At 38.2% G+C, this 27,983-nt stretch overlaps 1 protein-coding gene across 4 annotated transcripts; it reads right to left on the bottom strand.

Annotated features, from left to right (window-relative positions):
* LOC143279771 (syntaxin-7-like) lies at window positions 1-27,889 on the bottom strand. Of its 4 annotated transcripts, none has more exons than XM_076583910.1 (13): window positions 27,816-27,889; window positions 26,666-26,860; window positions 25,963-26,034; window positions 23,173-23,242; window positions 22,470-22,569; window positions 20,575-20,715; window positions 17,589-17,641; window positions 17,103-17,123; window positions 13,406-13,496; window positions 12,655-12,727; window positions 10,692-10,774; window positions 7,410-7,558; window positions 1-3,530 (listed from the first exon to the last, which is right to left on the bottom strand). In XM_076583910.1, the coding sequence occupies exons 2-12, from the start codon at window positions 26,730-26,732 to the stop codon at window positions 7,457-7,459; spliced, it is 873 nt and encodes a 290-aa protein (XP_076440025.1). In that variant the 5' UTR covers window positions 26,733-26,860; window positions 27,816-27,889; the 3' UTR covers window positions 1-3,530; window positions 7,410-7,456. The 4 variants fall into 4 exon arrangements, with proteins under 4 accessions (XP_076440025.1, XP_076440024.1, XP_076440026.1 ...); XM_076583909.1 differs by having other exon boundaries at window positions 7,442-7,558; XM_076583911.1 differs by lacking the exon at window positions 7,410-7,558.
* Between the last annotated feature and the right edge of the window lie 94 nt (window positions 27,890-27,983).

Here is a 27,983-nt window from a genome sequence, read left to right as displayed (position 1 = left end):
GAACATAAAAGCAAATAACTTCATAATATGTATATATGAATAAAAACTGATAAAATTCTAGTGCGATTTAAATTGTACCAACAATGACAAATTCTTTTATCAATCAAACCACATCTGTCATATTATTGCACATATGATTCAGTCAGTCAGAACAAATAAAGTTTACAAACCAGTTGATCTGAATGACACTTGTATGGTTTTGCCACGACTGCCGATAACCATAAGTCCACATTCTGAAGAAAATACAGTCTCAGCTGTAACCAGAAACCTCTGATATGGGTAGGGCAGTTCATACAACACTGTCGAACTTTAGCCCACCTTGAAAATCTATTCTCATTGGAATGGGAAAACAGCTTTGCCAGCTGAACCAAAGGCTTCACATGACAAATTTAGTTCATCAAGTAAAGAAAATAGGAACTTCCCTTTCCAAAACAATAGAGGATTTAAACAGCCAATTTAAAAACAATTTTAGACTTTACTTTCAAAGCACTGAAACACTTGGAAGAAGAAAAAAAAAAAGTCAGCACTTAGATTCTTTTGCAGCCCCTCACCTCTTGTGGAACAGAAGGCTTATTAAAAATAAAAAGCAGTCGGGCAAAACCATTTATCCGTGTCCAAAAGCAATGACATTGACAACATGATTCATACAGACAAATCAAACAGGATGTTTACATCATTTTTGATATTACAGAAGGCATACCTTCAAACAAATATTCACATTAACAACTTTTGACAGCTGCATGTTCCCTCTGCGAACTACAAGGTGATCCTTGTTCTGTTTCTGCATAAGATATTTTAAACTGAAAACCTATGCACATATACTGAGAGGGCCTTCCAAAACATAGCCTCACTGCATTGTTAGATATATTTTCAATTAACTGATTCTTCCCATTCTGAACTTCTTGTTGCTATGTACAAAATATTGGTTGATATATATCAAAACGGGAATCTACTGAAACAGTCATGTGCAAAGAATGTAGACCAAAAACCTGACAAGAGTCTCAGCTGATGCAACCTGAACTAAAAAAACAACAGACATATAGAAAAAATAGACAATGCTGAATGTAAAAGTGCATAATATAAAACATTTCTATTGTACTACTACAAAAACAGCGGACTTTCAATACTAAATGGGTTGCTTTCCAATATACTGATTTACAGCAGCATTTTTCTTTCTTCTGCCATATCTTATCAAAGTAACACAAGTAGTGCTGACATAAAAGCAATTTTTCTTTCTGTTAGTTCACAAACGACTCATCAGAACTGTATTGCCAAGTACTGATTCGGATAAGACATTGCAGCCAACTGCTCTATCTAACATACTGGTGGAACACATAATGCAGTACACTATGTACATATTCCCCCTCTCCCTTCCCAGTATCATGCAATAAGTACATTATCAGGCAAATGATCTCATCCAAGAAGCCAGAGCTACAGGTACACTATCTAGTACACTTTGATACCCTGGATCCACTTCATTCTGTTCTGACTGCATATATACTTTTATTTTAGAATCATAGTGATCGGAAAACCATGTTCTCAATCAGTATTTGTAAAACCCTCACTCTAATCCTGTACAATGAAAAGGTTGTGGTTTATAAACTGCTAAAGATATGTGAAGGTCTTGTAGGAGGAACAAAAAAACTCATGGATTTCCATTACATAAATAAATAAATAAAAAGAATTAACTCCCAGCCAAACAATGAAAAACATAAAAATTTAACAACTAAAAAGGTATTCTGTAAAAATATGTTTGCATTACTTCAAGTATGTTGCAATCAAAGACTATGTGACATGTCTCTAATCTTAATCTTCACCTAAAATTTCCTTGTCACGTTTTGAAAATTTTAATGTAATAACAATTTTAATGTATCCTCAACTGCATGTGGCAAAGGTACAATAATAATAATAACAGTGCACCCCTGGATGAAAACAAATTATTTAATTCTGACTGCAGACTTAAGTTCCATGCAAGACTTGGTATATAAATAATTTTCTCTGCGTACCAACCATTCAGACTGTACAAAAAAAGCTTTCATCTATTGGCAGCCATGCATCCCCAAACACTGCCATGAGCTCTTTGGTGAAAGGCTGATTCCCACACATATTGCATGCCAAAATAATAGTGCACCACTGGATGAAAAGGAATTATATATTTCTGACTGTAGACTGTTCCTTGCATGACTTGGTATATAAATGACTTTCACTGAAAAAGATAACCTGTTCTGTCGAACAATCTTAAATTGCTTTGAAAAAACATTCCAATAATCAAAACTGTTCATATAAATAAGCTTCTTTGCCTTTTGTTTGTTATTTTCTTTCCATAGTTTTTAAAGTCTTGCAAAACCTGTATGAACCCTGTGTTTATACAGTCAATGGACAAGTATTTTGTCTGGAATAAAATAAACTACTATGTTGCTATATATTTCGTTGAGATTTTCTCACAGACAAATTTCAAGAAAATGTACATCAACAACTACTGTTAAATACATCACAAAGAAACAGACTTACATAAACTAATGCAAACAATTTCAAAATCTAATGGAATCCCTTTGGAACATATATCTGTACAAAGCATAAATGATGTCGGATACAAATCCACTCTAAGACAATGGAGTGAATGCGATGAACCATGTTTGAACAATGCTTTTTTCTAAATTTGTATCAAGCATTAACAGGAATAAATACACCATAGTTACAACTGTACAAGTCCAGAAAAAGATGCTTTCCACAGATTCTAACATTATGTGCCTAAAATTACCTTCCACATATTCTAATATTCTCTGTGCCAAAAAACAAGAAATCAAATGCGTTTCAATTCTCCCCACAAATAATGTAATAAAACAGTAGAAAGAAAAACACAGCGAATCCCTTCTCTAATGTTCACTGAGTGTAATTTGGCTTACTGTTTTACCAATTCCTTCTTTATTATAAAAATGGTGGACAGTATGAGCAGATATGGTGCACAAACATCAGAGTTTTTGCATTCTGTTGCTCAAGGGCTCCAAAACATAGTTCGTGAAATAAAGGGCTTTAATGGTTTCTGGGGTTTTTTTTTGTTTTTTCTCGGGGATGACAGGAAACTGGGAAAATGACAGATATGAATTCTAAACACAAAACATGATTAAAACTGACCAAGGACTTGTTGACAGATTACAGTGTGTGAAAGGCAGGAGGCAGCCTGACTAACATGACCACGGTTTGGTACAGAATCAGTGCACTCCAATGTCAATACATGGAGTGAGGCCGACAATACAGCCTCAAACACACACACACACATACACAACAGGCTCTAACATTGATCCATGACATTTTATCCCGAGAACAGGATCAAAACTTTTGAATTTTCAATGGAAAAAAGTGAATGTGATGATAAATTAACATACCAGACAGTATCGTGAATGCCTACAAATAAAAATAAAATAAAACACCCTAATTTATCTCGTGGCTCCCCAGATAACCAGTGCCAAAATGCCTACTGCCACCAGCAAGATCAAAAACAGGATGCACATCTTCCGACGAGACTTTTTCTGCACACAGACATAGAAATAACACATGTATATTCATTCACAGCATTGCACCGATAGATACTCGACTTCAAACAGGTCATGTCTGAAAATTTTCTGTGCTTCCAGAGCATTTGCTTACCTGACTGTTTAAAATTTCCTCTATACACCAGATATTTATTTAGAAATAAACTTTAACACAAATTTAAAATCCACTGCACATGTTCTGATGGTGACACACAATGACACCGACAGCAGAATTAGAATTTCAAGCCTTTTTTTTTTATATATATATATATAAAATCTACATGTATCCAGGTCATTTGCTTGTTCGTTTAAGACCACACAACCATCACATTAACAAATTGGTGCGATAATGAAATGGTCAGAGGATTGGACTTATAATCTCAGGGACCTTTCTAAAATCCCAACAGCATCTGGTGGGTTATGTTTTTTTTCCCCTGACCTCCCAGTTCAACAAATGTGCCTACCTTTCTATTGTACTGTATTACTCTTTTTGTCACAACACATTTCTTTGTTTGAAATTCGGGCTGCTCTCCCCAGGGAGAGCACATCGCTACACTGAGAGTGCCACCATTCTTTTGGGGTTTTTTTGTGTTTTTTTTTGGTTGTATTTTTCTTGCCTGCAATTTATATTTGTTTTCCTATCAAGTGGGTTTTTCTGCAGAATTTTGCCAGGAACAACCCTTTTGTTGCTGTGTTTGTTTTTTTATGTGTGCCAAGTGCATGCTGTACATGGGACCTTGTCCAAATGTGTGCGTAAACATGCAGAAGATCAAATACATCAAAGATCCGGTATTTTATCCTCAAGTTAACCCATCTCATCCAAAGGAGAACAAAGTAATTTCATTCTCTAGACCAAGTAATTTTCAAGTGGGTATGGCTGAAAAGAGTGAAAGTTCAAGTAAAAAAAAATAAAAAGTAAAATTTAAATTTTGAATGCACTGTTGAAAAATTTTGAGTGCTCATAAAATGAACGCTGAAACATCAGTGCATTTTAAATTGCATAAAACTGGTTGGTTAGTTGATTGTTATTCCCCATAAACGGTATTTTGAAGATTATCAGTCACATTCTCTTGAGCATCATCACCACTGTAACAGGTCCACTGTACTATAGTTACACACTTGTTAATTAACAGGATTGAACAAACAAAAGCAATAACAAAACAGAATAAACAAAACAAAAAAGTGGGTAGGGTCTGAAACCAGAGTACCCCATGCCACAGTCTCTGTGAGTACATACACATGTGGAACACGCATGTATCAAGTGTCACTGGCATTCTTATATTCCTTTGTACCAAGATGTAGCAGCCTTTTCATTTTTTTACCCCCGAGTGGTTGCACTAGGCAAATTTATACTGAACTCCCCACCTCTCATTACAAGGCAGAGACAAGGGCAGTGCTCCGAGTTAGGTTGTACTGAACTCCCCACCTCTATACATTACAAGGCAGAGACAAGGGCAGTGCTCCAAGTAAGGTTATACTGAACTCCCCACCTCTATACATTACAAGGCAGAGGCAAGGGCAGTGCTCCAAGTTAGGTTGTACTGAACTCCCCACCTCTATTGATCACAAGGCGGAAACAAGGGCAGTGGCTGCTCCAAGTAAGGTTATACTGAACTCCCCACCTCTATACATTACAAGGCAGAAACAAGGGCAGCGCTCCAAGTTAGGTTGTACTGAACTCCCCACCTCTATACATTACAAGGCAGAAACAAGGGCAGTGGCTGCTCCAAGTAAGGTTATACTGAACTCCCCACCTCTATACATTACAAGGCAGAAACAAGGGCAGTGCTTCAAGTAAGGTTATACTGAACTCCCCACCTCTATACATTTACAAGGCAGAAACAAGGGCAGTGGCTGCTCCAAGTAAGGTTATACTGAACTCCCCACCTCTACACATTACAAGGCAGAAACAAGGGCAGTAATCCAAGTAAGGTTATACTGAACTCCCCACCTCTATACATTACAAGGCAGAAACAAGGGCAGTGCTCCAAGTAAGGTTATACTGAACTCCCCACCTCTATACATTACAAGGCAGAAACAAGGCAGTGCTCCAAGGTTATACTGAACTCCCCACCTCTTTACATTACAAGGCAGAAACAAGGGCAGTGGCTGCTCCAAGTAAGGTTATACTGAACTTCCCACCTCTATACATTACAAGGCAGAAACAAGGCAGTTACTGCTCTTGGAAAGGTTGTACTGAACCCCCATCTCTATACAACACAGTGGAAACATAGGCAGTGGTTGCTTTTAGTAAAATTGTATGCCCCACCTACCCCCCTCCTTCCACAACACATGGTGGCAACAAAGGAAGGGTTAGCTCTTGGCTAGCTTGCACTGATCACCCCCACCTCCTCCACATAACAACATGGCAGCAACAAAGGGAGTGGGAGCTCTTGGCTACCTTGCACTGACACACCCTTTCTTCCACATTATGACATGATGGACACAAGGCAAGTGGCACTGGACCCTCCCAAAAAAGGCTGAGGGTGACTCTCTGACCTGGCTTATACTGGCCTCACTCATGATTTCAGGGTGGCAGATACAAGAGAAGTGGGTGTTTCATGATGGCTATGGACTTTCACCATTTGGACTTTAGCTGCCTGGGCTCCAGTTTCCACTTCCACCCTTTGCCACCAGTAATTGTTTTTTGGGGCAGCTTTTGCTTCAGGATTCTTTGTTAACTCTCTCCATACGAACGGCGAAAGAGACGACGTTAACAGCGTTTCATCCCAATTACCATCATCAAAATATTGCAAGCGGAAGGCTCTTATACTGAAGAGGTGAATGTTGACAAAGAATACCACAATTCTGACAACGGAAGCTAAAGGTTGGGTCATTCGGACACCCACTGGACATCCGAGGGGTCTGTGTAGAGGAGAAGAGAGGACTGGACGTACTGAGTGAGTTAATTAAGGTCTGGAGTAAACAGCCCTCCTCCCCACTGGGGTTTGATTCTGAATTGGGGAAGAGGAGCTGAGGTTTGACAAGACCAAACTACACCTCAGGTCATTCCAGCAAAGTCTGTATAAGGATTCCTAGGCCAGAATAAAAAATGGGATATAAAATAAAAACCATGTAAACAGAAAAAAATCAGCAGCAGATTACATGAAATGTATATTTTAGAGGAGAAAAGGCAGTGAAAGGAAGGTCTGATTCTAGCTTGCTCAAAATATCTCATCAGAAGATGGACAGGCTTCACTACCAAGTGGGATGGGATGGGAATCAATCTGGACTGGGATAAAATTCCCTTTCACAGAAAATTAATGTCAACTAGAAAGGGGTAGGGGGTAAATTCTGAGCCAAACTGACCCCTTGATGTCATTTCTAGTGCCTAGAATGACCCCATTATCCATTCTGAGGTTAAATTCAACTTGGAGGGGTAAATTCCGACTAGTCAATTTACCCCCAGGTGTCACTCTAGGCTAGTCTACACAGATTTAACCCAAGGCAAATACCATCAGGGATTTGAATGGGCTGCTACATCAAGTTCAAACCCAGGACCCTCAGTTTTGAAGTCCAATGCTCTAACCATTTGGCTACTGCACCCATCTGAGTTTTCTTATAATAAAATCAAGAGAAAGAACCAAAAACAAACCAGTAACAACAAAAGGAAACGACAACAAAAAACAAAAGCCAGAAATGGATATAGAGAAAAAAACAAAACAAAACATTTACAAGCCAGCAAGACAGGAAGAAAATTGCCAATCAAAACAAACCCAAATGCACACTTGACATACACATTCAAAAGATGCAGAAAATGGAACAGACACGCACAAGGCGCACACATACAACACACCAACAAAAAATGGAGATCAAAGAAAGAAAGAAAGCTAACACAACGCAACCAAAAATCAAGACAGGCAACATTCTACAAACCAAACGGGGAAAAAACCCATGCCAAGTCTCACGTGGGAAGCATGCAGCTATTTGTTTTGTGAGACTGCCACAGCAATGATGATGGCAATTATGGCCAGAATAACAAGCACAACGATTAACAGGCAGCACTTCTTTCGTCGGGCTTTGGACTGCAACACACACACACACACACATTTTCATGCACTGTTTACAAAAAGAAAAAAAAAAGAAGAAATAAGACAAGGAAAGGAGGAAAGGACAAATAAACCAAAGAACTACTTTTCTGACTGTGGAGGTGGGCGGAGGAGGAGGAGGAGCAGAGCAAACAACAACAGCTTCTTCTTCAGTCTCCTCGACTTTTTCCACCTGCTTGTAAAAGACTCCAGAAGAATGTTTTGTGCCAAACGGTGGATGAATTTCCAGCTGTGTCCTTTCATTCCACCAACAATTTCACCGAGGTGTTTTACCATGGATGATGGAATATGCCATGAGGTTTCACAAGATAAAAACTTAAGGTTTAAAAGTCCAACAGCCTTTTACGGCCACAGGGGAAGTGAATTCATATCCACTTTGTCAAGGGCTCGGCACGGGAAGGCAGGATCCATCCTTTCCTTTTGCTGTTTATGGAATCTTCCCTGACCAATGTCAGGAACCCATTCACAGCTGGTGGAGTGAGGAAAAGTGGAGTAAAGTGCCTTTGCCAAGGACTTAGCACCATGCCAAAACATGGCCTACAACCCTCATCATGAAAAACATTGGATCAAAAGTCTGACCCTAGCCCATTCTGCCATGGGTTAAAAATTTCACATCAAAACAAGTTTCTAAAACACTGTAACAAGATGAAATACAACTGACAAACATTCGTCAGACCAGACTGGTGACTAAATGTGATAAAATATCACCTACACTAAGAAGTCTAACAATAGTCTAACTTCTTCAAAACACAACAGGTGATTACAGTTTAAAAAAAAAAAAAAAATCAGTGTACGAGGGGGTTAAAAAAAAAAAGAGAAAAAAGTACAGTTGAGCCCCATGGAATGTGCTATCCACCATGTCTAAACAAATGTGCATGTAGCTGTATCCTATGTATCAAAAGTGAATTTTTGTCCTGTAACTTCACTTGCAAATAATCAACATCTTTCTTGCAGTGGTTTCTCACACTTGCTCCAAGATCATATTGCACAAAGAGAGACCTCCCATAACTGGTTGACTCCACAGACCAGTATCAGTAAGGGTACCTGACCAGTCTTCCAGGTCAGTGGGGACAAACATTCCTGACCCTGGTGCAGGAACTGAACCAGGAACATCTCGCTTTGGAAGGCTCAGCTACTGACCTAATATGTGTGAACTTGTAAACTGGTCTAGGGTTAATCCTTTATCCCCCACCCCTCCCCCCACCCCCACTCCTGTCAGTGCATTTGCCTGTCAGTGCATTTGCCTGTCAGTGCATTTTTTTTTTCCAATGCTTTGTGACACCACCACCTTGGGGGGAAATAAAACAAAACCTTAAACCAAAAGAAACACACACACACACACATAAAACCCATCCAAAAAACATGTGGTTGACATTCAAAACTCAAGATCCAATCATGAAAATAAATGAGAAAATTCAAAATGCACTAATCAACTTACTTAATAAGTTATTACTTGATGAAATAAATGCCGAGAATAATATTCAGAATGTACCAGTCAATCAAAACCTGTTTTGATTCCCATTTATTTATATATCTTTTTTTAATCAGAAGAACTGAAAACAAGTCAGTTCAGTTACTCAAGGAGGCACACTACATTATGACAAATCTATCTACGCTACATCACATCTGCTGAGCAGATGCCTGACCAGCAGAGTAACCCAACGTGCTTAATCAGGCCTTGAGCTCTGAAAACAAAGGAGAGAATACTGTCTAAATCAGATTAGTCTGTTCAACACTTCGTCATACTTTTCATTTTTATAATTCAAATGTAGCTTCAGTTGATAAAATCAAAATAACCAGAGATTTTCAAACTGCAAAATTATTAACTTCACAGCATTCATAATGTATGAAGACTAACAAAAGCAAAATCACTTTATTATCTGAATGACCAAAAAACCAAAGGATATTTTTTCCCTTGCTGCCCCAGTTTTATGCCATATTGCTCTCAACTGTCTCACTTTGTTCATATATGCCCACCACTCTCAGGTAACTGGTTTGTTCTGTCAGTGCCTATAATCCACTGGGAACTACACCATGCCACCAAGAAGCCACTCAACCAAAATCCTGCACTGCTACCAAGTCACTCCACTGGTGATCAGCAGTGCACTGATTCAACATATGCAAATTAAAGACACAGTTCAGAAACTTCATTACAGTTGACAATAACTGTTCAGACAACTGGGCCAGACCAAGCATCTCCATCCTCGGTGCATGTAGGCTTTGACCATGTACAGTGGCATAGATGATCAATTCTCACAGTTAAGATAACAGGTATTATATTGGAACAATATTTTTTATTATCATTTTATAAAAGTTATTATGTTATCATTTAAATTTTCTTGAGCGCATAATTATACAACACTATGCACTTTGAAATGAGACTAAAAAGTTGTTTTTTGTATAAAAAAAACTGACACAAAAATTGAACAGCACTCAACATAAAAACAGAACAGTGTTGAACAGATGGAATGCAAAAAGGCATGCACAAACCATCCCATCTGTACACACCCAAGTTAGCCACTTAACACTTCTTTCAAACTTCCACAACAGTCTTGCAAAAGGCAAGAGTTTTCACGCAATATCACACGTCTTCAGCATGTCTTTCAAACTGGCTGATGCAAATTAGTTCATTAATGACATTACCAAGACAACATCACTCATGTCTTCAGCTTGTCTTTCAAACTGGCTGATGCAAATTAGTTCATTAATGTCATTACCAAGACAACATCACTCATGTCTTCAGCTTGTCTTTCAAACTGGCTGATGCAAATTAGTTCATTAATGTCATTACCAAGACAACATCACTGTGTCTTCAGCTTGTATTTCAAACTGGCTGATGCAAATTAGTTCATTAGTGTCATTACCAAGACAACATCACTTGTGTCTTCAGCTTGTCTTTCAAACTGGCTGATGCAAATTAGTTCGTTAGTGACAACAAGACTAACTGCAAACAACAACAACGATGGATGCAAATTAAAACTGTCCACCAAAAAACAAAATCATGCTGTAAACTCAAAACACATGCTTCACAAGAAACAAAAAATCCAGTTTGTCAACACGTCATATTTACAAGTCAAAGAGTCTATGGACACACAACTGCCATACAAACCTGGTAATCCCTCGCTTTGCTTAGTTGCTGTGTTCCCTCTTGTACCGACATCTGGGCATTGTCAATGTTGGCCTCTATACTATCTGTAATGCACAACAGTGAAAGAACATGAGAGAGCGGAAAAAAAACCACACAAGAAAATCAGGCACTTAACCTGTTTAGTGGCAGAGAAATCTGTAGGAAAAAAAAGAAAAGAAAAAAAGTGCTCTCCCTTTGCCAGGAATTTTTGAGGATTCGAGGGTAATAAATCATTAAAAAAAAATTCCAGCACAAAAACTGCAGGAGATACAGAATGTTAGGAAAGGTTTTTTGTGAAGTAAAATGAATGTGGATTCTAAATCCCCCCCCCCAAGTATTTTGAATATAGATGACTATTCAAGCATTTCAAAGTGAAAATAATAATTTTTATGCATTAAAGAAGTCGATTTCCGTTTCCACAGAATGACACACATAACGAAAACACAAAAAACAATCACAAAGAAAAACAAAAGACAGCTAGAAATAGCATGCTTATTGTCTTATTATACCTGTAGAAGAAAATAAAATGGCTTCTAAGTTTATGATAAAAATAATAACTCTTGTAGTCATGGTGAATAACTGTCCCAGCAACAACATATCTAGGTTCGGTCAAGATAAAAAGTAAATTTCTCAGAAAGTTAGCCGTCTAGCTTTTCTTACACCAAAGAGTGTCTCCCTTTAAAGGAAAAGCCTTCTGATGATATTCCCTTCCTCCTTGTTGTTACTGATCCAATAAATGGTCTGCTGTTCATCTAGTTTGCTTCCTCTAAAAAAAATCAGTCAAACTGATCGGTGACAAAAAGTGTGAAAAAAATCTAAAAACATGAGATTCCCCTCTATTGTCTGTCAACTCTGGGTTTCATGATAATCTTGGATTTTTGGCTGTTGTCATACTGGCAGTTTAATACTGTGAAGAGACAGTTCACAGACTGTCGGAGCCATGCCCCGTTACACTGCCCTGTCTGGACTTCAAACTTTATCGTCTCACACCACTCCTCTACCTCTCCTCCCCGTCTTCTCAGATTGCGTGAAAGTACAGTGCCTTCATTGTCAATCATGGTCACCTGCTCAAAAATGATGTCTGATTGGACGGATGAACTGAAGAAAGTGGTGAACATTCCTGTCAGTTTAATCACTGTTGTTGTCATCACCTTTGAGTTCAAATGAATCATAAAACAAGATAGTTCCATCTCTCATTGTTATACTCATACATAATCACCTAGATGAAAATGTTTTTGTAAAGTATAAATCAGATCCATTCACAGTCAATTTTATGTCTGATGATGTTTGGATGCCTTTCTTTCTTTCTTTTTCTTTGAAGAAGCAGTGGGAGCAAATCTGGAAGTATGCTATGCATACTTGTATCAGTGGCTGTTATATTTCAGTTCTGCCAGTCCTACAGATGTATACTGATGAGCTCCTGCAATTATTTAGAACATGCTTCAACAGAAGCATACAAACATCCTCATAAAGCACACAAACTTTATTATCCATAATGTGCAACATTATATTTGTATGACAGTCAGTCGTGTCTGACAATGACAATCACTACAGCACAGGAGGTAACTGCTGTCCCAACTATCTGGGCTAGAATTTGTTTATAGTGGAGAGTGTCTTGCCCAAGTTACATCCCTATTCTCTTGGCCAAGAGGCTTTTAGGACAGTCAGCATTGGGATGCTTCCCAAAGGCCAACTAGCCCCCAAGGCTGCAGCACTGAGCCAGTGCAATCTTGCCTCCTAGTTTAAGTCATAGTCCTTCACAAAAGACTAAGTTGTAAATGACTTCCCACTGGAATGGAGAAACTACTGAAACTATTGATCATACAGCTAGCACTTTGCTGGTGGCCCAACTGTAAGCTTATGTCAGTCTAAGATATAAAGCTGAGCACTGGAAAGCTGACAATAAGGTTTATATACCTACTGCATAATACAAATGCACACTTACCTAAGACCTCTCCTTGTTCATGCACAAGCATGCCCAGGTCCTTGAAGATGGTGTTCACATCCATGATGTCATTCTGCACACCACAAGAGGTGGGTCAGTCCACACTACTTTCAACTTTTAGATTTTTTTATGCTGATAATCAATTCTTTCATCAGCGCAAAGACATTTACATAATTTTACAAGCTATAAATCCCATTCCTTTTGCAAGTCATTTACAAGCTACAGTTTTTGATATGTGCAATGCCTTCTGTCTGTTGACATAATCTCTTCCAATTTCTACATTCGTCCCCCAATGTCTAGTGGAAGAACACAAGCAAAATATTGTTCTTAAAAAAAAGTTTGATATGCGGGCTTCCTGTCTAACATCTGTGCCAAATCAAAAGTACAATCCCAAGTAGGAGACTGTCCTTCAGTGTGTCCTCTCTTCTTCTCTCTCTTCAGTGAGATCCCGAAATCACTCTCGCAGGGGCAGGCTGAAGAACCAGCTCAGTGATACAAGCACCAATGGAAAAATTTGATCTCACTTGCAGAAGAAGAAGAGATGGACTGATCACTGACCAACTGAAATTTTTTGCATATAAGCGTGTAGCAATCTTAAAGCAGGCAAAACCTTGGCACAGCTGTACAGACGCTGAACAAATTGACTAACAAGATTTAGCACATGCTGATCAGATACTTGGACCGTGCTTCAAGCAGCAGGCAAACACACTAACATGCTATCAGTTGTGAACAATACCATTATTTCTTTTACCTCCAGTTTTTTAATGGCATCTTCTCGCTCTCGGAGGAGGTCCAGATCAACATCCTGTTCCATCTGTAACACCTCACGGGTCTGGGAATACCTGAATCCCAGAAAGAAAAAAATCTTTGTATATCTACACATATATAATAGTCATAAATAAGAAGAAATAAACAATGCTTAAGCTCACTCTCAAGATCATAAGAAACAGCATGTCAAGGATAATAATTCAAAACAAAAAACAAAAACTTCAGCATCACTCACACTGTCACACGAACTTAAAGACATGGTACAACATTAATGGGCACACAGCAAAGTGGGTGTGTGAATCACTAATTTCTTGAGTTTTAGGAAAACAAAGAAATGCGCCAGAAACTGGAACAGTAGGAACAATTAACAGTAGGTGATTAAAGAAAAGATGAGAGAGAGAGAGAAAGATAAGAGAAAGAGAGAGAGAGAGAACTGAGAAAATCATGAAAGAGCAACAAAGTAAGCTGAAAGGAAAATGGCTGACTGGGAAATAACTATTACACATTAAAGGTATGTTCAATTACAAACATCAGATTTTTTTTTTTTTTCCCAAAGTTTTTAAGTTTTTTTTCCATAGTCTGGATTACTATATACTCAGGTCTTTTTATTTTTTTAACAAGGTTTTTCTCAAGACATATTAAGATATTTTCAACAAACTGTCACAGAATGACTGGATAACTGCTGCTGAACAATGTGTATGATAAGTGTTCATAACATCTCAAGAGCTGAATGGTCAAACGTTTTTGTTAAAATTTAGATTTTCCTGACAGGAATCTAAAAATCCATTTCCTTTGAAACTAAATTAATGAGTTATCAGCTTCCCATTGTTTTTTTTCTTTCTTTAAACAATCTTTTATTTGTACTTTTTTATTCTTAAAATGTTAAAAGAATCAATGTTAATAAATATTAACACAACAATAAAAACCATATAACACATTGTTGGCACAACACAACTGCCAAAAAGTTTTAGATGTTACGGAAACTGAAAGAAATCTGTTAAAAAGTATAACAGATGTAATAGGGGCCGGATGTGGATGTGGCACGGGGGAAGAGACAAACTCTAACAATCACTGACAATTAAAGTCAAACATTCCTGTCAGTGCACAAAGAACAGAAATCAGTTAATCTCCCAAAGCATCTGGTTCTAGTCACTCTCACCATCTATCAACTCCCGTCTGTAGATTCTTTCCAACCGATTCAAACCAAGGAAAAGCAACAAAAACAACAACAACAACAAAAAACTGAGCACATTTCTTCAAAGTTAAATAAAAATGAAATTAAAGAAAAGGGGGAAGGAAGGAAGAAGACTAAATTCTAAACAGCCCCATTTCCTTGTGGGATTTCTTGCCAAGGGTCGCCAGCCTCACAGAAGTCCCCAACAAAGGATGACACAGCAACCACCACCAGTGTGGGCAGCGATCCAAACACTGTGCTCCCTTTGTGCAGGACCTGGGCTGGGTGGCACAAGCGTTTTCAGCAGAGTCAAGTTTGTTCAGTGTTAAGAATTTTCCTGTGTAAAAATTAAGTTTACCAAATTACCACAGTCTTAGGAAAATTCCTGACTTGTGCAAGCCAGCCCTGCGGAGATTTAGAAGCAAGAAGGAAAATTCCTGACTTGAGCAACCTAGCCCTGTTGAGATCTTGCCACAAGAATTTTCTAAAGTAAAAACTTAGTATACCAAATTACCATAGCCTTAGGAAAAGTGACTTGTGCAACTCAGCACTGATGAGTTTCAGCAGTGAAAATTTTCAAAAGTAAAAATTCAGCATATCAAATTAAGAGAGACAGGAAAATTCTGGATTTTTGCAACTCAACACTGGAGAAAATCTCAACACTGATTTAATCCTTCCTCCTCCTTGGTCTTAACCTTCGACTAAACTTCAGTTTTCTTTCCAAATCAACCCACTTTTTTACTGGTGTATTTGCACTTTTCAATGCCTTGCTCCCTTTTTGTTCTGTCGCTGTTGCTCTTTGTTTTAAGGTGATAAAAAAATATTCATTTAGGTTCAAAAACATATACCAAACAGAATTTCTATCAAATTTATATGATGTAAGTTGTCTGTGGGTCTAAAAAAAACAGAAAAAAGAAAAAAAAAAGATTTCTGCTGACAAATACAGACCAAGGAACAAATTTTATATCTAAGTAGAGAGAAAAAAGAGTATGAGCAGCAGGAATGGGAGGGGTGGTAGGGAGTGTAAGTACAGGTAAGAGCAGGAGCAGCAAGCTATTCAAACATATTTCATATCTTCATGCAACTCATACATCATGATATACTGCATACGTATGGGTATCATTAGCTGCCTGAGTGGCAAATCACACCAGCACCATTTCACTTGCTTAAAAAAAGAAAAAAAAAAGATAGGAAGAATATGTGTGTGTGTATATATATGTGTATACATATATATATATATATATATATATATATATATATATATCAAGTCTGAAAGGTTTTGTTAGGATCTATTTTTAAAATATTTCACTGAAAATCTGTTCAACAGGTCATAAAACAAAAAGTGCAAAAAAGAACAATGCAGGCATAAAATGATTTTTTTTTTCTTTTTGGCTGCCAGAAGCTTCAAGTAACAAAAAATAAATAAATGAAATTTGAATAAAAGGAAAAGAGAGAGAGAGAGAGGGGAGGGCGGGGGGAGTGTGGGGGGAAGGTTTGAACAATGGAGACAAACATTCCACCTGTCACTTAAATGCAAACCAAGCATGATGCACATTGGATGTATCACCTAACAAGAGCTCTGTATGGGTTCACAGCGTTTCAATCAAGACATGGAAAATAATATACTGGTACAAATATATGCAGGTACCAAAAAGAAAGGGTATCACTATCGAAATGGAGGTTTTTTTTAATCCAACAAAACATACTTGAAAGAAATCGAGGACAGGGTCAATCCCACGATAACACTGACAGTTCTTTGCACAAGAACTGCACAGGTAAATTAAAATTTAATTGGGAGGAAAATACAACAACAAAATATTGTGGGAGAAAACCAACAACCAGCCCTCACAAAACTAACCCTCAGCAATGGGATTGGACTTTGGAGTATTAATTCCAGAATCACAATCAGAATGTTAGTTTCAAAACCATTAGTCTTTTTACACCCCCAACTATCAGTGCCACCACAGGTATCTAGAATGGCAGCAATATTTTTCCTTTATTTTATTTTTGTTTTTTTCTTTGTTTAAATAAAAAGAAGTGTGCCGTCCCATGTTCACAGTAAGAAGTGCACACAAACTGTAACAAGAACCATAATGAAAAACATCCTACTAAAGTTTCTAAAGAACGGAACACTGTCAAAGTCTCATCATTAGTATGATTTTTTTTTCTTTTCCACCAATGGAGTAAGTGGGTTTCACAAAGAATACTGCAGGCGTTACAATTTTCATTTCAATCTTGAATTTGGAAACGAAATGGTTGTTTACCTTAAGTAAAAAAGAAAATGAATGAAATACGGGATTGCTGTTCTAGTTTTCAAATCAATTACTTTCATGCACAAAAACAGAAAAGAAAAAAAAAGTCTTACGATGTGATGAAAGCTTTCATATGAAATCTTGCCATGCAACCATGCATAGATTGGGCAGGATTTTGATGTGTTACCATTCTAAATACCTGCAGTGTAGTGTACGCATTGCAACGCTATGTACTGAAAGCATCACACACTTACCCTGGGGAGGCAAAGTATACTCTGTGAAAGAACCACAAACTTTCTACAGGTTGAACGACGACTACAACACATGCAATTAAACAAGGTGGCTGCAGCACACTCTGCTACCATTAACAAATCAAGTGTGCACTGATGTTACATCCAAGACCGAAGCTGATGGTGCATGTTGGCAGAAAGTTAAAGACAGCTTTTTCTTCTAAAACTGTGGATTTCAGTATGTAAGTCAGATATGCTCTCTTTGAAATTGAAAGACTTGAGATGCTGTTAGACAGCTTGGGCTGTAAAATTAATGTGATCTAATTTTTTTTTAAATCTCAACAACTGGAATATATGTATGTGTATATGGCAAGCAAACTTTCACAAACACACAAAAAGCACATTTTTGTAAGCCATCTAAAAATCAACTTGGAAAAGCAAGTTTCATTTATTTGTATGTTTCATGTAAGTATTGTATGCAGTTAAATACAAAAAAAAAAACCACCTTACCCTGGAGGAGTCATGATGTCATTTTGCTGCTCGTACGTGTCCTGGAAAGGAGACTGGAACAAACCAGGGTTCACTTCATTAATAAACATCTACAAGGAGCAGACTCTTTGCAACACTTTGATTTAGTGACCGCTGTCTAAACGACTTAACGGTAGACTAGAGGAACAAAAAATAACCTTCTATCTACTTGTAAAAACTGAGTGTGTGGTTGGTTCGATTCCAAGAGAGAGGGGAGTTATGCAGGGGGGGTATGGGATCAACTAATGATGCACTCACTCACTCTCTCCTCACATCAATAGCAGGGCCACATGGAGTGGTTTTTATAGAGTGTTTACTTTTACAATATACATGGGAAATCAGCACACACACTAAGCAGTTCACCCTACTTAGCAAAAGCAATTTTATTTAAGCCACACACACTAAAGCAGCACACACTGCCTACTTCAAGTACTTCCTACAAGCAGCGCACAGTAAAAAGTTCACCCTACACCTAAAGCAGCACACAGCCCAACAAGGATTTCCTTGCTCCTCACATCACTGATCAGTCAGTCACCCTGTGTCAGTCAGTTTTTCTGGGAGACAGCCAAGAACTGGCTGTGCTGACTGGTTTTATCCCTTCCCACAACATACTATGCATACTTATGCAAGCTACAACACTCACTCCCCCAACTAGTCTAACTGAAATAACCAATCTTTGCTTGTCCAAGTGACGCTACGTGAATGACTGACAGATTCACTGCTTAAACCCAATTCGTCCAGTTCAACAGACTGATCTGATTCGCTACAATTCAACCCACTTGTTTCTGTAACATTCTGTGACGACAAGTTCACCCGTTTACATCACAAAAAGATTGGGGAGACAGGACAATGCAACTCTCGGCCTGTTAGCCAGCATGATCAAAGTTCCCATTAGCATAAATTCTCCCTAGCTTAACTTTCGCCATCTACGTCAGCTGCGTTCGAGAAAGGGGGGATGGGGAATGACTTGAAAGACAGGCCGCCACACGGGATGTTCCAACATGCCGTGCTTGTCTGTTTCAAGCACGGGGATTGTGGCAGACATCACATAACTGCACGTGTTCCTACAGCTGGGGCGGGTGACGCGGTGTGTCGCGGACCAAATGCGCCGACTAGGGAGTAGGGGTGAAGGGGGGGGTGGTGGAAGGAGGGAGGGTGGCGCGGTGTCGGCGCGACCTCAAAGAGTGGACCTTGGACAGAGCGGGAAGGGAGATAAGGGAGGGGGGAGGGGGGAGGGTGAAGGGATGGGGAGGGAAGGGGACAGAGTGTGGGTGGTGGGGGGTGACACTGCTGGCACACTATAACTTACTTTTGTCGCAAACAACAGATCCAGTCTTTGATTTTATCCTTCTTTTGGGAAAAATGTTAGCAGGGCAGTAGTTTACAAAGAACAGGGAATAAGACCCCTGCGTGTCTACACCAGTGGGTCACCATAGAGTACGTGTAATTAAAATGTATATTCATAAATGCAAACTTGACAAATGTTAACCGAATACACAGTCCTTTCAATACTATCTTATTTCATGCTATTCCATTGAAAAATGCAATGCAATGATAATGTGGGATATGAATAGTTTCAAAGCAAAATGGTTTCCAAATATAGCTTTAGTTGAAACCAAAGATTAAAAATATTTATTAAGTGTCAATGAACTTGCATGATGTTAATGGATATGTCTGAGAAGCTGCATATTTGTAATGCGTATGTATCAAAATGCATGTCTTTGCATGTGCATATAGAATAGGCTGAATTTTTGGTTCTTGTCATTTGAAAGTTGTCCTTTTTTCTTCCAGACATACTGTTCCTTTCTTTTTGACTCCCCCCCCCCCCTTTATTTGTCATTTATAAATGTATTAAACTTGATTTTTAAAAGGTAAAGTAAAAGAATTATTGCAGCACATTTTGTCTGGTACAGTTGATTTTTAAAAAAAAGTTATGACACTAGTGACACTCCCGCCAGCAACAATATGTGCCAAAGTGCAACAATATGTGTAATAAATATCAACACACTGTCACTAGTGACAATATGATCCTGGCAACAGTGTTTGTCAGAACATCGCAGCTTGCTTGTGTTGATGAATTCTCTGTGTTCAGAGAGCTGGCAAAGGGGCCGCTGTCTTTTTTTGTGTTGCACGTGGTGTTCTAGACTTTCTAGGCCACTGGTCAGTCTGTCTTTCTCTTGTCTCCTCCTCCCTCTGTTGCATGTTCATGTGGGGATATGGCCTTAATGGACAAATTATCCTCGTCTGTCTGTCTGTCTGTCTGTCTCTCTCTCTCTCTCCCGCATACACACAACCTCCTGTCTGCTGGTTTTGAATGTCCTCCATGGCCAATGTTCAATAAACCCTTTTTTTTTTTAAATAAAACAATTTTTTGGTTAAGAAAAAAAATAACAAATAAAAAAACCCAACTACTAACATCGATTTGAAACAAATACTGAGACTGGATTTGTAAGTAAATATTCTTCTGATTCTAGTTACATACAGTAGAAAGGTTGTTTTTTTGTGGGTTTTTTTTTTTTTTTAAACTCTGAATTAAAAGTTTCAAATTGTTTATTTTGGTGGCCTCCCATCACTTTCATCAGCAAAACTGAGACAGGAAAGTTCTGGGACAAACAGGCTGTGCTGTGAATAAACTAAGTTCACTACTGCATTAAAGTTGCCTGGCCAGCACTGACAGCGATATCACTGATATTTCTGTGGACTGCCAAAGTGGTTTTAAGGTATATATCTCCCATCAGATCCATTCCTAGCAGATATATATAGAGACATATACAGATACATTTATATTTCTATATATACTTATACAGACAGGTATCTAATATGATAAATACCAGTCAAAACAAAAAAATATATATACAGTTTAGAAATCTTGCTGTTATGTTTCAACAGAAGTTGCACAAAAGTTCCAGCTCAGTATAATCATCACAAATCCTATACTACTCTCTTCAATGTTTTAAGTAGTGGATACCTGATTGATGCCGGAATGGGCTCTGGCTCGCTGCACACTGGCACGCATCTTCTCCACGGCATCTCTCTGAACGATCTGGAAGTCCTTCAACAAGTTGCTGAACTCGTCCGTGAAGCGCTCTTTCTGCATCTTCCATTGTCGCTGTTGGAGAGAAAAAAACAACTGAAATCTTCATTTTGTTCAACAGAAGATACATATGCAAATACACATCTCATCTTTCATTGTCACTATTCAGGATGGAGGGGAAGTGTTTATTTTTGCCAACAGAAGAAACGTAAGCAAACAATTCTCAGCCTCAATCGTCGCAGCATGTGCATATGTGTGTGTGGTTCAGAACAGAGTGTGTTTATTTCAGTATAAAACCATGCAGATGCATGTCTCATCTTCCACTGTCGCTTACTAAGAAGGGGTGGCAAGTGGGGGAGGCATTCTTCAATTTAGTAAAGAAATATATACAAATACATATCTCATTTTCCACTGTCAACAGAAGAAACATACAAAAGTACACACTTCCACGTCATTGTGGGAGTGGATGGGTGTATTCATTTTAGTCAACAGAAGAAACATACTCAAATAGTATCATCAATTGTTGCTGTGAGGAGAAAAAGGAAATTTTCTTCCTAAAATTACGTTCAAGTAACATACGTACCATGACCCACTAGTGCAGACTCCGGCAGGGGTCTGACATTCCTGTCCTGTGCAAACTACTATCCGCCTATGTGGAGAAAACGAAAGTAGGTACGGCCATTAACCTCCCAGAAGTAGGTAACCTCCCTTTTGCCCCCCTGACTAGCGCCCTCTTTTTCCAGCAGCCATCTTGACTCCTGTTCTTGTGCTCTTCATACAGCTAAGTTTTTTTTCGTATTTTCTCTCTGTCTGTCAATTCTCTGGCATTCTTGTTTTTTGTCAAATTATGTCTTCAACCAGGTCACATAATTATACGGCTCGATTGGGCGACCGGGCTAAAATTAAGGCGCGATCGCAATCGATTCGCAGACACTCTGGGCCTTCTACTTCTGGCCCTCTCAACAGACGAAAACATACACAAATACACATCTGCAAAACTGCCAACCTTCAAACTCAAAAGCCATTCTATAAAGAACGATGATGCTTTGATTCAAAACAGCTACCTGTCTTACTGCACACCTGTGAGTGTTCACGCCACAACCAGCAAAACACAAGACTTAAGGACAGCTCTGCTTTCTGAGACATCAGATGTCAAACCAGCTGAGAAAGAGTGAGCTCCAGGAAAAGAAATGTATGGTCCAACAGAGATGAGAAAAACATTTTTCCTTGAGCTGGATAATGACTGGGGATGGACAAAAGGACAAAGTATGATTCCGTTTTTGTTGTTGCTGTTTTTTCCATGAAGTTAATCTGTCCAACAAATACTACCAAGTTTCACATTTTGTTCACTTTCCACCAGAGATAGCCAACTGGCTTACACAAACATGTCTGATGGCCTAATTAACCAAAGAGACTGAATTCACTTCCTCTTGAAAACAGATGCTCATCATGATGATATGTGCGTGAATTTGTTAACATCTTGTAATTAACACAAAGATTTTTAAAAAGTAATTCATAAGACTCGTGCAAAAGGTGACTAGTCATTCTGCATGATATATCTGTAAAGCAAATATGGGTAAAAAAGACCCAGGCTAATTTACTTTCTTTCTTTTAACATTTCTATGTTTTTGTTTAGCCAGTTTAGTCATCCTGCATTTGGCTATAATGCATGTACAGGCTGCCAGACGATGAATTCTGTAATTTGAGTTATGAGCCACAACTATCAAAATGAAATTTACAGTAATGAAAGGATTACTGTCCACAAACAAAACTTTCCTGGTAAAGCAACATGTTGATCTCTTGACTCACAGTCCATGTCAAGCACTCACTTGTTCAGAAGCAGATGGAGGTGGGGGCAGATGAGCCAAATCCTTCAGATGAGCACTGGTTTCTTTGTGCAGCTGGTTGGTGTAGTGAATTGTCTGCTCTCTGATACAAAACATACACTATCAATAAGCATGTTAAGAAAAAAAATCCTTGGACGATTTTTTTCAACAAAAAACAAAGTTTGCATTTCCCCTGTCCTATCAAAATATCTATATCCTTCCCTCCTCATGGTATAACTATTAGCATAATTCATGTGTGACTGAGTGAGGTATGGGGCACATGAAGAGTGCATGATTACAGATGTGTGAACATGTATTTGGTATGATTCTACCTTCACTGGAATACACACAACTAACAATTTCTGGAACTGGAGTCAGCTTAAATTCTCTTCCCTGTCTCCCACCAATCCAACTTAGGAATTACAATAAAAATCCCCCTGACCTCTGATTATTTTAGTATATATATGCTTTTTAGTGGACAAAGATCAAAAATAGAAATAACAGTTGCACAAAAATATTACAGACACACAGAAGTTCAAAAGGATAAGTTTTAAAGTAAAGCATCCCGAACTTCACTGAACTCTGAAGAGTAATACATCTACATATGTATTTCCATACTTTAAACACAGAAAAGAGTCACAAACATTGAAACACAAGGGAATATATACTGAACGCATGGGGTGGTCTATCAGTCAGAAACACTTACACTCTGGTTCGCACTTCCTCAGAATCCTGTGGGGTACCAATCTGGGCAACGAGCCTTCGCACCTGACTCACTGTGAACATGAGACATGACAACTGAGAAAACTTGCTTACCACAAAACCAAACCACAAAGTCAAATGAAACAAGAATCATAGAGGGAGTGATATTCAGGCTTCTGATGGGATTAAAACTCCCAGACTTCTGTCTAAAATTAGCCACTTGTGCAGCATCTGAATGTGCATAAAACTAACACAAACAAAACAAGAGAGGCAAGGCCTTCAAGACTCACTTGTGATACACTTAAAAAAAAAAAAAAAAAATTCTAATCGTTAACTCTTTCCATACAAACGGCGAAAGAGATGACGTTAACAGCGTTTCACCCCAATTACCATCATCAAAATATTGCAAGCGGAAGGCTCTTATACTGAAGAGGTGAATGTTGACAAAGAATACCACAATTCTGACGACTGAAGCTAAAGGTTGGGTCATTCAGACACCCACTGGACATCCGAGGGGTCTGTGTAGAGGAGAAGAGAGGACTGGCCGTACTGAGTAAGTTAAAATGTGTTCTGTATTTGTTATTATAAAGCTTTGGGTTAAAAGAAAAAGAAAAAAAGTCCTAACGGCAGATTCGAACTCTGCGTGTTCAGGTGAGAAGAAACTGTCTTACCCATTACACTATCGTGGCTCCTTCAAAAATATAATATTTAAACATGCTTTTTTAAAGGGCGATAAATCGATTGCAGTGTTCGCGGTGAGAACGCTGTTTAAATCATATTATTCTGGTGTATCTTGGGCATTCAAAAAAATCTTTAAGGGCAATTAAAAATTCTTTTTAAGTCCACGGTAAAGGAGACGTGGCTATCGCCGCAATCACACTGCAACATTTAGCCGTTTTCTCTGGATCTAGATAGATGTACAAGTTTCAGTTAGTTACACCCGGCTGACACAGCCGATTAATTTCTCTTTTAAGTTCATTCTAGTTTTATAGTTTTAAAGTTGATATGAAAATTGAGTATTTTGTTAAACTAATAACACATAGAGCCAAGTACAAGTACTTCTAAATGTCGTATAAAGTGAAAAGGACTTCATTTTGAGAAAAGTCAAGACTGGAAATTTTTACGTTTCATCAATTCAAGGGTATTAACTCACATGGTTTATTATTAACTGTGAATTCCGACTGATTCTGTGGATATTTTTATGGCAGTTTGGGGCAAAATCCAGTAAGTGATGAGGTGTTCACAAATCTTTCTCTGAATAAATATTTAGCGGTCTCCTTCTCCAACTTCCCATCACGTTATCATGTACTGTCGATTGAATATAGCATTGAACGGTCAACAACTTGGAAACAAAATGGCATCGTTCGCGTTCGCGAAGAATATGAGCACACGCTTTGAATGTGTAAAAATATGTGTACACAATTGATTTTTGCCCATGACCTTCAGGGCTCAGCCAATAGATCTATAAAGTTCACTCGTCACTGATTTTAGTATTTTCCGAAAAAGACCACTTGGGCAAATGAACATAGTGAAAGACCTGTACACTGAGAGTAAAACACACAAACTTTTTATGTATTGAGTATAATTTCAAAATGTAATGATTAAGATGAGAAAGATCAGTTTAAAGCAAATTAAGTCCCCTAGCATTAATTACAGATTAATTTCCCTGTTTTACTATCTGCACCAAAACGTTTGCAAAACTTCACTGCTTAGCAAAAGAAGTTCCTGTTTGAACAAAAAATGACAATAATGACTGCTCTTGTTGTTGTGTCAGAATATCAGATCAAATTCAAAGTGCCAAGTTTACAGAATTAAAAAATATATAAATATAACAGTAAATGCAGTTTGCATATAATTTGGCTTCTTTTTTTATTTTTTGTGCCTATCCCAGAGGTACAATATTGTTTTAAACAAGATGACTGGAAAGAACTGAATTTTTCCTATTTTTATGCCTAATTTGGTGTCAACTGACAAAGTACTTGCAGAGAAAATGGCAATGTTAAAGTTTACCACGGACGTACAGCCACACAGACACAAAGACACACACACACACAACCGAACACCGGGGTAAAACATAGACTCACTTTGTTTACACAACTGAGTCAAAAAGGATAGTTCTTTCAACAGTAAGCTTCCCAAGCCAATCTGAATCACAAGCAACAGTATGACCTACAGTTTAAAGAAGCAAATATTAAAGTTCTTGTTACTATATAACGCTGGTACCCACTCATGCCATAAAATAAACACATATTAATGTGTAACAAATAGTAAAGAGTGGTAACTCTCTCCATTCACAAGGTACACAACTTCAAGTCAGTGCTGCTTACACTACTGGTTCAGCTAGCACACAGGTAAATAAAAGATACACTGGATTTTGAGCAAACCCAGACACTTCCTCAGAAAAGAAAGCGCCGGGCCTGTCCTTATAGTTATACCGATCATTTGACATGTGCACACAGCAGCAAAGACAGAAGAAATGTGCAAACACAAATTAGCTTTTATTCAAGACTGGCAAGCCTCTTTAATCATGAACAAGCCACACAGAACACATGTACAATACAGAACAAACACATGGTTGCCTCAGTGGTTTTTCAACTGGAAATTAACAAACAATGAGGCCAGGAGATGAAATGATTAACAAATAGTAAAGAGTGGTAACTCTCTCCATTAATTAATGTGTTTTGGTAATTTCCATCCACAACATAACTAAATAGGAAATGTAAGTCCAGGAAAAGTAAATCCATGTAACAACAACAACAAAAAATGGGGAGGGAAGGAGAAAGGAAGAACTTACCATTCTGTGTTATCTTCTGGATATTCTGGCTGATCTTCTGTGACAGCTTGCTGAACTCAGATCCACCACTATCTGTAAAAATTGTTACATGTCACATTTTGAGCATAACAAAAATCAAAAGAAAGAAAGAAAGAAAAAGCGACTATCACAACTTCAAAGAAAAGTTTTTAAAAAAACAACACAAAAACCCACTGACACTGGTGGTGATGTCTGTGTGTGTGTGTGTGTGTGTGTGTGTGTGTGTGTGTGTGTGTGTGTGAAGTTGGTAGGGAGGAAAAGGAGTAAAGTATACAACAATTAATTTGATGCTGAAGAACCGGCTGGATTCCATGATGGTAGAAGTACCATCAAACACATCTTTGACCTGCATACCCTTTGCAAAAAAAACAACAACAAAAAAACAAACAAAAAAAACCAAAAACAAACCAACCAAACAAAAAATTATAAATAAATAAAACACACACAAAAATACAACCACCCACATCCAACAGCTGAGGGAGTTCTATCAAGTCTTCACAGACAAGTTTATTGTGATTAACAATGTTGCTGTTAGAAAAATCATGAATGTTTATTGTGATAAAAAATGTCATTATTGAGTTTGTTGTGTTCGGTGGCCCCACATGGTGATCAGACTTTAGTTTTCTACTTGCTACCTACTAACAAATGCTGTTTAACTACAGAATTAAAAACGTTTAAAAATTACCTCTATAAGTGGAGCTGCTCTGGTAAGAGTCAAAGCCATCGAAGGAGCCTCTGCCGTAAGAAGCCATGGTGATGATGACTCAGATGGGACAAAGGGTAATGCGTAGCAGACAAAGTAGCACAGCAGAAAAACACACAACGCAAAGAACAGATGTCTATGCACTTATCAGGTCAGTTCATGACTGGTGACACATGCCTGAAACAGTGAATATGTAATGTTCAAAGCACACCCAAAATGGTCAAAAACAAAAAGCTAGATTCATCTTGTAGCTAATTACTGTGATGAAATGCTTTATTCTGTGTTATGTACCATTTAATTGAATATCATTTATTACAGAACATTATTTGTGCAAACTAATTTCAGTGAACAACCAATACTGAAACTGAAACTAGTGAAAGCAGCAGGGGGTGTGGGGGTGGGGGTGTGGGTTGGTAAAGGTGGAGGGGGACGGGGGGTTGCAAAGTTTCTAAGTTTTATACTCAACACAAATTCAAAGATAAGCCACTCCCAAAATCAAAGCTCCATTACATGTACAGTGTGTTTCTCTTCAGGTTATGAATTTATGTATCATCGAAGTGCACTGTCCTCTTCAACAACTTCCTATTTTGAAGACAAACTCGTCTAACTTAATTTCAACACATTATAAATGCGAAGGTAAACAACGCCCAAGTTAATCAACCCTCTAGAAAAAAAAATATACCAGCTACATTGACGACTCGATGGCAAACTACAGTTTCAAAGGTTAAAAGGAATTTTAAGGCTAATATCATGTGCACTGTTTCCTATTGTCTCGATACCTTTTAGAAAGCGTAGAAGTAACTGCATCGGTTTGCAACTCTCAGGGGGGAAAACGCATACCTTAGCCTATATTTGTTCATATCTAAAATGTCAATAAAAGGAGATTATAAAAAGCTTCTCAAAATGTCTCCCTGGACATTTTTTTTTTTTTGCGTTTCAGAATCAATTCAATCATCAACCAGAATGTGCTGAGTTGTTGGCCAGGAAATAACGAAAATGTAATTTAATGAGAGGTTTATGGAAGTGAAAACGATATTTGTCGTTTAACTATTGAAAAATAAACGCAGAATGCGGACAGTTGTCAACCCGAACATACTCCAAAACCTGCAAAGGAGAAGCAAAACAAACCTACTTTGCATTCAAGGATGTTGTGAACACACCTCTCCTCGGCCAACCATATTGTGACGTCATAACAAGGGAAATCACTCATCGGCTTGAAAATTTGCTGCACAGAAAAACAAACAACAAAAGGTTGGAGCAATCACGGTGTCAGTGACAGCATTCGTGTTCGTCAAACAGA

Source organism: Babylonia areolata, chromosome 3 (assembly GCF_041734735.1).
Source record: "Babylonia areolata isolate BAREFJ2019XMU chromosome 3, ASM4173473v1, whole genome shotgun sequence".
Classification (NCBI taxonomy): Eukaryota; Metazoa; Mollusca; class Gastropoda; order Neogastropoda; family Buccinidae; genus Babylonia; species Babylonia areolata.
Note: the sequence above shows the minus strand (reverse complement) of the source record. Positions and strands in the feature narration are given on the sequence as shown.

What these genes read in the sequence shown, in the direction of transcription:
- LOC143279771 (XM_076583910.1), bottom strand. Translation starts at nt 26,732, where the DNA reads ATGGCTTCTTACGGCAGAGGCTCCTTCGATGGCTTTGACTCTTACCAG. An exon ending in GAGCAGCTCCACTTATAGAG is followed by an intron (nt 26,035 to 26,665) that starts GTAATTTTTAAA and finishes CAATTTTTACAG; the next exon opens with ATAGTGGTGGATCTGAGTTC. An exon ending in GCAAAGCGAGGGATTACCAG is followed by an intron (nt 7,559 to 10,691) that starts GTTTGTATGGCA and finishes TGTGTGTTGCAG; the next exon opens with TCCAAAGCCCGACGAAAGAA.